Source organism: Alosa alosa, chromosome 15 (genome assembly GCF_017589495.1).
Source record: "Alosa alosa isolate M-15738 ecotype Scorff River chromosome 15, AALO_Geno_1.1, whole genome shotgun sequence".
Classification (NCBI taxonomy): Eukaryota; Metazoa; Chordata; class Actinopteri; order Clupeiformes; family Clupeidae; genus Alosa; species Alosa alosa.
The window spans coordinates 4,785,271-4,800,817 of NC_063203.1; the positions used below are offsets into that span (position 1 = coordinate 4,785,271).

At 37.7% G+C, this 15,547-nt stretch overlaps 1 protein-coding gene across 1 annotated transcript; it reads right to left on the bottom strand.

The window, feature by feature from the left end:
* Nucleotides 1-1,819: 1,819 nt before the first annotated feature.
* Nucleotides 1,820-5,279, bottom strand: LOC125308347 (extracellular calcium-sensing receptor-like). The gene is made up of 6 exons (XM_048264788.1): nucleotides 5,161-5,279; nucleotides 4,754-5,042; nucleotides 3,623-4,435; nucleotides 3,317-3,544; nucleotides 3,108-3,231; nucleotides 1,820-2,733 (listed from the first exon to the last, which is right to left on the bottom strand). The coding sequence occupies exons 1-6, from the start codon at nucleotides 5,262-5,264 to the stop codon at nucleotides 1,820-1,822; spliced, it is 2,472 nt and encodes an 823-aa protein (XP_048120745.1). The 5' UTR covers nucleotides 5,265-5,279.
* Between the last annotated feature and the right edge of the window lie 10,268 nt (nucleotides 5,280-15,547).

Here is a 15,547-nt window from a genome sequence, read left to right on the forward strand (position 1 = left end):
ACCCTGGAACCACCGCCAAATGGGAGCTAAGACAATTGACCGTTCACAAAACCCCGCCCATCGAATGCAGATGAGCCAATGGCAGTCCAGTAGCTCCGTGCAGGCAGACATGGCCCGTCAACTTCACCTTACGGCTCCATAGAAATGTATTGGGAGCCTTGATATTTGTCCGGTTTATGGGATTTTATAGTGATATTGAGTTGAGTGAGTTGAAAAGGACAGTCAAATGACATAAACACAACACCGATACACAGAAAAATGCCTTTCAATCTTGATTAAGTTTTCTGTAATTATGTTAAATTAGATTAAATTCTCTCATCCCAGATCTCCACTATTTTAAAGCAAAGGGTTAACATTACTTCTTAGCAAACCATAACGAAAACAGTGCTTCACCACATCTGTGGATTAAGCCACACAGTCAACTCTATGTAAGTAAGGAATGTAATGTAATAAATAAAGATTTTAATTGTTTTCAGCATTGCCAGCATTGTATATAAAATGATTGTCACTTGGAGGAGACTTGATAACTAACGATAGCATAGTTAGCTAACCGCTGGTAATAACGTGCTAGCTTCGTCACGTCAGAGAAGCATGGGGCTGTGCTATAGATCAGTGGGCTGTGCACAGTAGTATAACATTTATTCACCATATAATAATAATAAAGTTAGCCTAGAAATCTAGACGCACCCTAGCGGCAGCAAGCTACATTTGCTGCCAGGGCTAGTCTAGCAACTCTCCTTTAGCTTGTGAGCTCGAAAAATTATACTTCTATCAGGCTAATCAAATCGTCTATAGAGTCGTTAGGCGGGCTTAACATAATGATTGATGGCAGAGTTGCAACGGTTTGGCTTGAATTCCCTGCTACTTGAAAACAAATAAGATGGATGTTGCTGTTAGCGAACAGTGTGACACAAGTTAAGCTTTTATTAAGTTGGCAGAAGTTTGAACTAGCCAACTAGCTCCGCTAGTGGGAAACGCATGGGACTCAGCGCTGTCCTATTACGTGAAGAGGGAATTTGAAAGACAACCGATTATCCCACCCCTCAGACTGAGCACTGCTAACGGTGAGGGCCCAGACCCTACATTTTAATGTGGGTCTGGCTCGTCAGGCTATAATAAAGTTGAAGTGGCTCTGCAATTTAGGCTATGTTTCCTTTTTTTGGCAGCACCATGTTCCTTACATGACATGGCCCAGTGTCCTTGTAACATGCATGCAAATCTATCTAGCACAGCTAATATTAATATCAGTGAATCACACTCGCCTCCTGTTTAAGTTTGTCACCCAACAAAGCTAGATATGAGTTTTTATGAGTACATGTGTCTCCATGTCATACTGCAGTCTTTCAACGGATTGTAAATGATTGTAAATGAATTTAGGTCAGTGGCTCTCTAAAAGAGCCTCTTGTGCTGTAACTTTTACAGAGTCTTAACAGCTACTGTACCATTGAATTTCTAGACAACTCCATTCTGAGTTTGACGGGCGTAGTAACAATAACTAGGGGGCGTGGCTTTTGCGAACGGTCAATAGCAGCAAACAAATACAAACGGAGGTAAATTGACTACAAAGGACATTCTGCAATGAGAATTCCTCATCTGCCTCAGGAATGCAAAAAGGCTGGCCTTACACTACCCAGAAAAGGCTCATATGAAGGCATTGATATCATTCAGATCTTTTTAGCAATTACAGTAGAAAAGCCAAGATGGTAAATTATAACACATTTTATTGCACTGGGTGTTATGTATGCTATTTAAGTTCTTTGTTAGTGAAAATAAATTCTACCGAAATATTTTAAAAGTGCTTATACAATAGAATTTTTTTCTAGAGGGATTTCCTTGGCATTTTCCTCATCATGTGCTTTTTTGTATTTTTTTCTGGTTTGAGAAGTATAATATAACACTTGGGAATAAAAATACAGAAAAGTAATCCAAAACTAGAAGCAAGTATGGCAAATATCTCTACTGCAACAGTGAATTTTCCAGGAGAGCTAACGTACGCTGGTATGAAGGTGATCCAGACTGCACAGAATATCAGCATACTGAATGTGATGAATTTGGCTTCATTAAAGTTGTCAGGTAGTTTTCGAGCCAAAAAAGCCAGTATGAAACACAAGATAGCAAGGAGTCCAATATAGCCTAATATGGCCCAGAATCCTATGGCTGACCCCACATCACACTCAAGAATGATTTTGTCTTTGTATATGTTCATATTCTGATATGGGAATGGAGGGGATATAGTTAACCACAGGACACATATAAGCACTTGTATGAGAGTGAAGCCAAGAACACTGAGTCTCTGTTGCAGAGGCCCAAACCACTTCATGACATTACTGCCTGGAAGAGTGGCTCTGAAGGCCATTAACACCACTATTGTTTTCCCCAGAACACAGGAGATGCAGAGAACAAAGGTGATCCCAAACGCTGTGTGACGCAACATACAGGACCACTCAGAGGGCCGACCAATGAAAGTAAGAGAGCAAAGGAAACACAATTTTAATGAAAATAATAAAAGAAAACTAAGTTCTGAATTATTAGCCTTTACAATGGGAGTTTCTTTGTTCTTTAAAAAAACTACTGCTGTGCACAAAGTCATTGACACACCTAGCAATGAGAAAGACACTAGAACTCTTCCCATGACTTCCTCAAATGAGAGATATTCCATGGACTTCAAGACACATGTATCTCTCTGTGTATTTGGCCAGAGGTCCAATGGACATCTGAAGCAGCTGACTGAATCTGTAAACAATATACAACGTAATTATTGGTTTTGTTTAATCTAAAACTTGAAGATTTTTAAAATATCTTTTTGGAAGGTGATACTACATTTACATAATCTGTAATAAGATGTGCATAAGACTTTTTGTAAAACAAGCATTCCTGTTTTGGTGACTGTTTTATTGGTGATTTATCTTATATTAACATAGTACTTATAGTAACATAATACCGATCTGGTGTAACCAGTGTTCATAAAAAGGTAACATACAGGACAAATCTGAATTTGCACTGATTCTTTTAGCACAGATGATTTTTATTCTGTGCCGCAATATCTCTTGAACTCTGTGTTGTATGAAACATATTCATTATTTGTGATTACTACACTGTTGCAATACCTGTTTCATTGCTGATCTCTCCTTCTCCACATGGTATACAGTCATAGCAGCAGACAGGTCTGCCTTTCTGTACAGCCTTCCTGGTGCCTGGAGGACAGCTCTCACTGCACACAGACACAGGCACCTGTGTCACAAATGGCATTGTCTCTTAGCATTTGCTTTAAAAGCTACTGTGTTTACTCAGTGTAGTATGTCTGCCTAAATCTCACCTCATGTTGGCTTTGAGTCCAGACTATGCTGCTGTTTGTTGCTGACAGCTGAAGAGGGTCTTGTAAAGAAGCATCATAGAAACCCACTTTAATGAACTTTATTTCACCATCTGGACCCGGTTGCCAGTTGAGCAGGTCATACCTAGCTGCAGGGTCTCCATTTGCATCAAAATATATGTCCTCTCCACTTTGGATGTTGAAATGTACATTCCTCATGTTTTCAAGAACCTTAAACAATGGTGATCATGTAAGAAAATCTTTTTAAAGCATCATTACTTATTATTGTATCTTAAAAATTCAGTTTACCTGCCAGGGTCTGACTTCATCAGTGGATTTCATACAGGGTTTACCACTAGATTTCTCTCTTCCTGTTCCTGTGCAGACTCTCATCCCATCCAAAACATGGGCAGCGGCATACACTGCCTTGTAAACATTATTTGCAATTTGCAAATCGGATATATCTGTGTATTGGTTGTGTACATCACTCAGGCGTTCATTGCCATTGCACAGTTCTCTGTCCATATGGCTGTTTCTACTAAGTTGACAATCAAAGATGGTCTCTAGCAATTCCTGATAGAGAGGTATTTTGGTTGACTGGTCAAGATTAGCAAGAAATTCTTCCAAGCCTTTTATTTTAGCTTTTGGAATTGCGAAACCCATAGAGCCTTGTAAAATATTGTGCCATTGACCTCTTGCAATATTTTTGTCAGAAATCCAGGATTCGCTACCAATCCACTGCAAACCAGTAATGTTTTCAGTAGCAAGTTCTTTCAATAAGACTTCCATATCAGAGTAAGAAACAAATGCAACAATCACTTTTGATGTGGACTTTTTAATAACATCAACTATTCTCAAAATGTCTTCCCTTGGGTTGGTCCTAAAGAATGGTTCAGAGAACTCGATACACACTCCTTCCTCCATGGCAGCTTTGATAAAAGTGATCATCCCATTGTTCCCGTAGTCATTATCACTGCATATGGCTCCTACCCAGGTCCAGCCAAAGTGTTTGACTAACTGGGCCAGCGCTCTGCTTTGGTAGTAGTCACTAGGGATGGTTCTGAAGAAGGATGGATGTTTCATTTTGTCACTGAGACATGCACAAGTGGCAAAGTGACTGATCTATAAGAGAACACAAATTATAGTTGGTATTTTCCATCTTTAGGGGCTTATCATTTTCTTTGAAATTGCAGTGTACATTGCCTTTTATACACACATAATTTGGATGCATCAATCAATACTCAGTTGGTGAACTTTCAGTACATACTATAACAATACTATGTCATAAATAACATTCATTTGCTCATAGATGCTCTGATGTATACAAAGGTCCTTTAGAATAAATATCGTCATATTCTCAGCTGTATAATGTAATAACACACACAAACCAAATTAATTCTGTGAGAATCAAATGATTAGAAATGCTGTACATGGTCCTACCACAGGTACATTCAAAGGTCCAACTGCTGCAGAAATGGCAATTGTAGGAGTGGATGATGTCTCTGCTATGATGACTTGGACAGTATCTGGATGAGAACATGAAGTGTTGGTTGGATAATCCTGCCCATTCATCAGAGATAAAGCAGCTCTCACTGCCATTTCCACAGAACCACACGAATCATAGATCCTATATCCGAGTTGCACACCGGGAAGAATAATGGTACTATTGTTGATTTCTTCAATGGCAAATACCATAGTTTGTGCATTCTGAAATTCTCTGAGGCTTAAACTGTAAGAAATAATGCCAGTTAGAGTGAGCAGATTCACAATAAATTAGTTGTACATTCAGTTAATGTCAAAAGAGTGTGAAATTCTCACGTTGGTTTTAAGTTCTGATGACTGCTCACCTTTTGCACTGTGGGTGTTCTGGCCCTGTTGTAAATGAGGGCCTCCTTTCTATCCAGCTGTTGTGAAAAGAAAAAATACCTCCAATTATCACATCCCCATCCATGCTGAGCTGTGGAGGGTCATGTTCTCTCCACAGCCTGCAGAGGGTGTTTGCAGCGGGTACCAGTGTGATGAGAAACCATGTGCACAGGAGCACCATCTTAATATCTTATCAGACCATTCATTCTTTAAACTGATTTTATATCATAGTGGGGGGTGGGGGTGGAGCACTTCTTTTGCACACAGGCCAGATGACTGGGGACAGGTGGATGGTATTAGAAGTAGTATTAGAAATCATAAAGAGTAGATATATAGAACATCAGGTTTTGAACCTACAGTAGGTCTGACTGTAGCCCAACACTACAACCCTAGAAATCTGATGACGGCATCTAGTCTCTGATGTAAAATTTAAATACTGTACATACATAAAACTTTTCCTTCAAACCCTACACTTTAGTTTTACTACTACTATACAGTCTGCCAACAACACAAGTCACTACTGTGACAGCAAGTAATGGTCTATCATGTATGGCATTGTAGGGGAAGAAAGAGGAAGCCTTTAAAGATGTCATTCTACAGCAAATCACCTAGACATCCCAGTATGACCCCCTCAGTTTTTCTCCATATGTTTTATCATCTCAACCCATACTCCAGATATGGGCCTAGTTCCTCGAAAACATCGGTAACCTAAGTAGGTCCTAAAGTACAAAAATCTTGATTTGCTATAGCCTAAGCCTAATAGGGTCATGGGCTACATATTGCTACAAACGAAAACTGAAACAATCTAGGCTAATCTTAAATCATTACTATTATTTATGTCTAGGTGTGGTATATAGCCTACTGGGGATGCTTACATGCAGATGTCAAAGTTGTTATATGCTTACATGCAGATGTCAAAGTTGTTTATTTTCGTATTGAAGTTTAAATGGTAGTTGTAACGTGCAGTCACCTGATATTACCAAATTAGAGGATATTTCAGAACATGGGTAGCTCCCGTTAAGAGCATCTTAAAAGCAGTGCATGCGCGTTCACTGCAAAAAATGAATTCAAGTGTTATTGATCTTATATTAAGATTAAAAAATCTATTTGGTATTGTTTTTAGTATGAAAAGACTTACCTAGCGCCCTCTCAAAAGATCATTTTCACTTAATTTAAGAAGACTTTAACTTATTTTAAGGAGTCTTATCAAGACAAATTTGCTCAACGCACTGGCAGACAAATTTGCTTGTTTTTAGGACAAATTTGCTTAACGCACTGGCAGACAAATTTGCTTGTTTTCAAGATGAGATGTCTTAAAATAAGTCAAATTTGTTTTAAATTAAGTCAAATGATTTCACAAAAAACGCTAGGTAAGTCTCTTTATACTGAAAACAATACCAACTAGTTTTTTTTTATCTTGATATAAGATTAATAACACTTGGTTAGATTTTGTTAGATAAGCAGTTTTTGCAGTGTTCACGCTATGTTTGGGAAACAGACAGAAAAACCAAACAAATGATTTTAAGATGAATCGTAGAAAACCCTCGTAGTGCATGTATCCATCGTTATCGGGCAACCGGGCCATGGACAATGTCACATTTTCAGAGCTCAACATCAAAAGTTAACAAAACCATGTCAATAAAGGTATCCCTCATGTGATTTTTCCTGCTTGCTGTAGCAATTTGGATTAACACCTGCTTTCACAAGGAGGAAATGTTTCACCTCAAAACAGACATGCACATTCATGGGCAGTTTTCGTACATACAGGGAAATACCTAATTAGGTACATTTTATGTTTTCCTCCCATCTTTTTACACGAATCCCCCACTTTCCCCTGACCCTCATATGAATGCATATGCATGACAGCTCCTGTGACAGGCAGTCTGCGGTTTTACCCAAGCGCGGCCTGTTTGTACATAGCACGCCATGTTTTTATGCGCATGTTGCGAAGAAAATACGCCTCAAGTGGCCGCAAAAGTGATGGTACATCTGCCACTGATATCACTCACATTTTTACACTGACATTTTCAACAGTCACTGCGGGATTGCAGGTATTGCGCATAATTTGTTCAAGCAACTCTAGCCATCATAATGCGGGAAATTCCCGCATACACTTTTACAGCCTGTCTGATGACGTTAATCTAATCATTAAGTGGCGTGAATGCGGTGCTATTGACTGGGCGGATCAACTACCGAGTTGAATTGAACATAGCCTAATGCAGACTCACACACACACACACACACACACAGAGAGAACCACTTTGCACTTACACAAATAGGCTACGCAACTATGGCAAACTTTTACATCTGGAGAGAGCTCCTTGCTAACTATCCTGCTAGCTCAGGTCACGCCAGTAATGCTCACTAAAATCGTTAGTGAACATTGCAAAACACTTGATCCCAGAAAGATTGTCTTCGACTTGTTTGTTTTTTGAACATTTATTTTATCTAATGACATAGAAAACATAATGAATTGCATCCACATATCCTTATGCACAACTTTTATTTACTAGCCTAAAACCTTCAGGCTGAAGGCTAATTACTCTCACTTATTTCTTAAAGTGACAGGCACTCGATTACGCCTACACACCACATTAAAGATATGCATACGTGTAATAGCTTAAAAATCAACATGGAGCATTCAAATTACTAAATATGTTTAGCTACTAGTAATTACTAGTAAAATACTATTCATTATTAACTAAATACACTCTATATGAATTAAATATATATAATAGAAACATATCACATAAGCCATCATTAACAGTGTGTGTTTGTGTGTGTGGAGAGAGTCAAGCAGAATCTAGGATGGCCACTGTTGTGAATGATCCCACTACAGTATATTCAATATTACTGATGACGTCAAGGTGGTGGGGGCCCCCAAATCAAATACATTTTTAAAAAAGTATTGAAGGAAGTATTGAAATCGCAATTCTTGACTTGGTATCAGAATCGCCCCTGTAAATCCCCCCTACATGAATAACCTAAGGGGGGAATCCCCCCCCCCCATTTTGAAAAATTTATTTTAAGCCCTGATAGTGTTGTGAATATCAGGATGGGAACGATGTAAGGACAGGTGTAACTAGAATGTAATGCCAGAGGAATTACAATAGTGGATGGAAAGCTGCTGGCTTAATGTTGGTGAGGAAATTCCTGGAAAAAAAACCATTAAATTGCTTAATCTTTGAGTTCATACAAACCCTCGTACCAAAAGACCTTGTGTGTCAAGGCGTTCTTGAGATATAACACTCAAGGTGTTTTTGACCTTTGACCTCCAACATCAATTCACTTCATCTTCGAATCCATACAAATACTCATACCAAATTTCAGGCATGTTAAGGCATTCTTGAGATATTGCACTCAGAGTGTTCATTGACTTGACCTTTGACCTCCAACATCAACTCACTTCATCTTTGAGTCCATACAAACACTACCAAATTTGAAGCATATGCGTCAAAATTTGTACGCATACTAGGGATACCAATATATTGCAAATATATGTCTATGGACATATATTTGCACTCATATTAGGTAAATATATTGCAAAATATATGTAAGGTCCTGCTATGTCACATTTATAGAAATATGTCACAATATATGTATATTTCAGAAATATAACATTGTTGATGTTCCAAAGAAAACACACAAAATATTTTTTTAACCTTTTATTAAAGTTTATTTTTTCCACACAAACAGTGAGTAAACTCTCCAGGTAGAAACTTTTTTTCTCTGTATGGAAGTGGCACACATTGATTTGGCAGAAAGCACTATGTTCTCAGGGCAGCAGTCCTCACAAATCACTACCTGCAAACAGGGAACAGAGAAGATTAATATTCTGTAAAACACACAGAACATGAAAAGACCATCACTGAAGCACTACTACCTTCACATGCATCTTTAATAAACACAAAGTCTTCTGTTGTAAGTAGGCTGAAACGATTCATCGAGTTACTCGAATAACTCGATTACAAAAATTACTCGCGGCAAAAACCCTGCCTCGAAGCCTCGTTAAATTCCTATGACGCACACTATTCGCGCAGGGATCTGATTGTTCCACACGGACCGTTGTTCAGTAGCGTGTGAATCGTGATACCAGAAAATATCTAATAAGACGGGCTCTGGTGATACATTCTGAATTTAGCTGGCGCGATTGCGGAGTCAAGATGTCCATAAATGGCAGAGAATGTCTAAAGTTTTCAAGTAAAGTTTTGGCATCATTACATACTCAAAAAGGAAAAGAACAAGCATCTGAACCGAAAACATCCACTCCATGCTGTTTCACCAAGCGTCAATAAAGTAGGCTATCTATCAATCTATCTAGCCTATCTATCTATCTACGTAGCCTAGCCTACATTGATGTTGGCTGATTTTAATCACATACTGTATTTGTAGCGATGTCGTGATATAGCCTAATGTTTAGTTTCGATGTTTTTAAGTAGTAAACTTATTCACGTTCAATTGCAAGACAGTATGCCTAAAAAAGAACTCCTTCTTATACACGCATGCACCCTCATCTTCCCTCACGCACCGCACGCGTGCACACACACACAGGTTGCTAGGTTACCATAGCAAATAGGCTCACCCCAGAAATAATTTTTTAGTAGCCTAATGGTAAAATTATTTGTTAGTAGCGTAATGGTAGGCTATTTTTTAGTAATGGTAAAATTATTTGTTAGTAGCCTAATGCCAAATGCTGCAGGTGTAGAAATCTACATAAAACAGATATTTACTTTGATGTCAGGTCTAGATTACAGCATGAAACTTGTTGTGCATATTAATACATTAAATTGCTTTCCCTCTTCTCCCTCACAACACAACATAGTATGGACAGCTTTGTTCGCCCAGCAAGTCATGCACAAGAGGTTGCAATTTTACAGAGAGCATTTTGAACATTATTTAATTGTTGGCACTGGCACTTATAAACACTAAATGGGTAAATTGCAATAAATGGGCTTAGTTTTGGAGCCAAATGTTGGAGTTAGAATAAATACCTCTGTGCCAATATACTTGATCATTTTACAGCAATGTCATTTTCGTTATGCATTATTTGTTTTGGTTGTTTAAAAATGCAAAAAAAAAAAAAATCCAATTAATCGATCGATAAAGTGCTAGATTAATCGATTGCAAAAAGAATCGACAGCTGCAGCCCTAGTTGTAAGGATGGCTTAACACTACCCTTCACAAACTAAAGATCCATTTAAGCCTACTAACGTTCACGTTAGCCTGCATGGTTATTAGCAGCCACTTTAAATGTAGCCTAAGTTATAGCTAGGTTAGCTAACTTACTTACACCTGATATTTCATTCAAACTAAAACTTATATTCATAACGACATCTCAGACAGGCTTGTTGTTGGATATGATGTTAACTATCATTCTAGATATTCCACATAACAGACATCCCAAGTCTCCCGGAAGTTCCGGGAGTCTCCCGCATTTTTATAGCGGCTCCCTGACAGCCGCAAATTAGATAAAATCTCCCGGAATCTAGAGCGAGCGATCGAGAGCTTATCTGAGTGTAGCGTGCACACGACAGGGGAGAGAGAGAGAGGGGTGGTGGTGCGTGTGTGTCTGAGCGCATCCAAGACAGAGAGCATCCTGATCAGTTCAGTGTATCTAGGAACAGGAGAGTCACGACAGAGTCAGTGCCCCCAAAAAAGTAAAATGTAAGACCAATTTCAAAGTGTACCCTTGTTTATAAGAGTAAAAAATAATGATAGGCCTAGTCTTGCATGCTGCACTGTTTGTAACAGTGTTAGCATTGCCCATGGTGGGTTAAATGATTGCAAAAACATGTTGAGGTGAGTTTAACTAGTGTCAATTAATGTGTATATTATTCAGGCCTATACTAGATGGCTTAGTTGCCAAGGCTACATGAAAAGACCAAACTGCAAGATCTACATATTTTATTTTCACAATTAGGCTACTATATATAGGCCTTCCTTATTTGGTGTACTGACTAGACATTATTGAACAAACATATTAATCTCTATTAATTCTCTATTTTTTTTTGGGGGGGGGGGGGCTTCGTGATACCTCCGTGAAATGACTTTTTGCAGGTTGGGATGTCTGACATAATGGTAAAGTTAGTTAATGGAAAAGTTAACATTAATAGCTAACATCGCTAACGTTAGCAATATTAGCTCGCTAACGTTATTGATAGCTAATTGATAACATTAACGTTAGCTAATTCTAACATGATGGTTAGACTGTTAACAAAAAGATTTGGTTAACATTACATTATAAAAACAATATTTTTCTAACTAATTCCCGTTTACTAAAGGCCTTCTTACCTTGGATATGATGACAGCAGGGTTTGTACAGCTTACAAAGTCAGATGCATCACAGGACAGAAAAGTGACGGTAGAAGTTACCATGGTTGGTGTTCAAAAGTCAGTCAAGGGTAGGGGATGGGTATTGCTGTGTGCGCATGCGCATATCAAGATACGACAAGCATCTGTTATATTTAAAGTAGCTTTGGCCTCACACATTTTGGTATGCACATGGTGCAACTCAAACGCTCCACACCAAACATTGACACATAAGGCAAAAGATGCCGAGCAGCATAGTCGACACCATACCTGTGACGCCAAGACATAAACAAATATATTCACACTAAGTTCTCCATTTGGAAAATAAGTAGGCTAATGGAATCTAGTGTATGGATATGTAGGCTATGCCACCATATATGGAGACTACAAATATGTCTGCCACATATTCACACATAAAGTTCTCCATATATTTAGAAAATAAGTAGTGGAATCTAGTGTATGGATATGTATGCCACCATATATGGAGACTACATATAAGTCTGTCACATATTCACACATAAACTTCTCCATATATTTGGAAAACAAATAATTGGATCTAGTATATGAAGATATATAGCATCTTAAATGGGAAATTAAAATATTTTGTATGCATGTATGGACATATAGCTTTGAATATATGTTTGACATAAATATTTGAATCGCATATATGTCCATATAAGTAAAATTATAAGTCCCTGTTATTTCACATATATGTCCATATATCACATTTTTGAATGGGTGGTTGCTAGGCTGTTGCTAAGGTTTTTGACATGGTTGCTAGGCTGTTGCTAGGTTAGTTGTGGTGGTTGCTATGCTGGTTGTTAGGTTAAATTCATTGGTTGCTATATTGGTTGCTAGGTTGTAACTGTGGAAGTGGTTGCTAGGCTGTTGCCTGGGTATTTGACATGGTTGCTAGGCTGTTGCTGTGGTACTTGAGGTGGTTGCTAGGCTGTTGCTAGGTTAGTTGTGGTGGTTGCTATGCTGGTTGCTAGGTTAAACTCATTGGTTGCTATATTGGTTGCTAGGTTGTAACTGTGGAAGTGGTTGCTAGGCTGTTGCTAGGGTACTTGAGGTGGTTGCTATATTGGTTGCTAGGTAGATGAGGTTTAATAGTTGGAATGACTGAACAGTTAAATAGGTGGATAGTTTAAATGGTTAAATTATTTGCTAGGTAGATGAGGTTTAATATAGTTGGAATGACTGAACTATGTAGATGAGGTATAATATAGTTGGAATGACTGAACAGTTAAATAGGTGGATAGTTTAAAAGGTTAAATTATTTGCTAGGTAAATGAGGTTTATAGTTGGAATGGCTGAACTAGGTAGATGAGATTTAATATAGTTGGAATGACTGAACCGTAATAGGTGGATAGTTTAAAAGGTTAAATTATTTACTAGGTAGATGAGGTTTAATGTAGTTGGAATGACTGAACTAGGTAGATGATGTTTAATATTGTTGGAATGACTGAACTAGGTAGATGAGGTTTAATATAGTTGGAATGACTGAACAGTTAAATAGGTGGATAGTTTAAAAGGTTAAATTATTTGCTAGGTAAATGAGGTTTATAGTTGGAATGGCTGAACTAGGTAGATGAGATTTAATATAGTTGGAATGACTGAACCGTAATAGGTGGATAGTTTAAAAGGTTAAATTATTTAGTCATACCAACTGTATTAAACCTCATCTATCTAGCAAATAATTTAACCATTTAAACTATCCACCTATTTAACTGTTCAGTCATTCCAACTATATTAAACCTCATCTATCTAGCAAATAGTTTAACCTTTTAAACTATCCACATATTTAACTGTTCAGTCATTCCAACTATATTATTCCATTGCATTTAATATAGTTGGAATGACTGAACAGTTAAATAGGTGGATAGTTTAAAAGGTTAAATTATTTGCTAGGTAGATGAGGTTTAATAGTGGGAATGACTGAACTAGGTAGATGAGGTTTAATATAGTTGGAATTAGTGTTAATTTCGTCAGACGAAACGAGAGGAAATATGTTCGTCAACGACCTTTTTTTTCATGACTAAGACGAGACGATGACGAGACGGCAGTAATGTCCTGAAACACTGACTGAGACTATCTTAAGATGCATTATTGTTGACGAAAAAAGATGAGAGTATAATGTTTTGCATGAAATAAAAACTAAGATAAAATCTCTTCATTTTCGTCTACAAAATGAGAAGACAGAATATCTAGCTGTTACGTTTTCAAAATATTCCGAATGAGTTCATAGAGCAACAGCTTTCCTGTAGGCTAGTCTACGTGCTGTTGCTGCAACCCTGCAACACGAAACTACATGGAACAAGAACACTGGAGATTTCTGCCAGAGTTAGCAAGCTAACTACCTAAGCTTTATGCCACAATGCTACATACCCAGAAGTTGAAGCTTCTCTCATACAAATGAACTAATATGGAAAATTCGCTAGCAAGTTAGCTATGGCTAAGATGGAGAGTCTGTTTGGGGAATGTGTTGTGTTTGGGCGCATATCGCCATCTAGCGAGGCGGAGTAAAACATTAATACTTTGGTCTACGACAGTGTTTCTCAAACTTTTTTTTTGTTTCAGGACTGCTTAACTAACCCTAGCTAAAAAAATAAAAAAGATTAGACCTACTTCAACAGTAGCCTATAATTAGTCTACACAACAGGCCTGCCTACTCATTGAACCACCTTGCTTATTGTCTTTGCACTTTGCTTATTGTGTGGTTACTGTATGATTTAAACTGGCATATCTTACATAGACAGTGTTGCAGAACTGTTTTTACATACAAGTTGGTTCAATATTGCAAACAACTCATATTATATTTTACCACGTCTGCTCGCGGACCACTTGGGATAGCTTGCGGACCACCAGTGATTCCCGGACCACATTTTGAGAAACACTGGTCTACTTAATATGACAGTGGTCCAGTCAAATCTTTTACTGTCTATGGTCAAATCCCAGCCGAGCTATAACTGTAGCTCGACTTACCTGTGCATGTAAACATACTGACTGACAAAAAATCAGAATGAGTAATTATAACAGACGAGTAGCCCAGTGGACACACAATATTGTTGGACAATTGAGATGTGTGAAACACTATTTTACTCAAATGGTTATCAGAAATAATTTGTTGTAAAAATAAAGACTAACGTGTTGACTAAAACTGACTAAGACTAAGATACCTTTAGTTTTCTTTTGACTAAAACTAGACTAAAATGACGAGACTTTTAGTCGACTAAAACTTGACTAACAAAAATGATATTTGAATGACTAAATATGACAAAGACTAAAAAGGACATTTCATCACAAGACTAAGACTAAGACTAAATTAAAAATAGGTGTCAAAATTAACACTAGTTGGAACTAGGTAGATGAGGTTTAATATAGTTGGAATGACTAAACAGTTAAATAGGTGGATAGTTTAAATGGTTAAATTATGTTGTGGACAGAGGAAACAGTTGAACAGTATGTGTAGAGAATGAGCCTGAGAAACTGATAGGGTGCAGGTGGCCTGGCTTAACGGCCCGATTGTGATGTCATCAGCCCAATGTTAAGTCTATGGGGAAATTTTGAGTAGTTTTTAAATTAATAGTTTAAAAAGTATAAAAGTTACAAAGATGAAAAATACAAAGCCCAGATGTCCTAAGTAAGACCTACGTAACATACGTAAGTTTCTACGTTAAACAGTTGAAGCTGCATTAATTACGTTAGAAGAAGAATAATAAGAAGAAGCCTAGGATTTTCATGCACTGTAATAAATCGGATAACAGAAGAGTGCATTTTCATGCACTCTAATAAGAAGCCTAGGAAGAACAGTACAGTGCATTTTCATGCACTGTAATAAGAAAAGTTGGAATAACAGTACAGTGCATTTTCATGCACTGTAATAATAATAAGATGACTAGGAAGAACAGTACAGTGCATTTTCATGCACTGTAATAAGAATAAGAAGCCTAGGAAGAACGGTACAAGTGCATTTTCATGCACTGTAACTAGAAAATGTAATTCCAGGGAATTTCCATTGCATGTAAATGCAAAAATACTGCTGTTTATAACATTATA

Excerpts from the sequence above, each read along its gene's own strand:
- LOC125308347 (XM_048264788.1), bottom strand. The coding sequence starts at position 5,264 with ATGGATGGGGATGTGATAATTGGAGGTATTTTTTCTTTTCACAACAGC. Across the intron at positions 5,043-5,160 it reads GAACACCCACAGTGCAAAAG|TTTAAGCCTCAGAGAATTTC; the intron begins GTGAGCAGTCAT and ends TATTTCTTACAG. Across the intron at positions 4,436-4,753 it reads GACCTTTGAATGTACCTGTG|ATCAGTCACTTTGCCACTTG; the intron begins GTAGGACCATGT and ends GTTCTCTTATAG.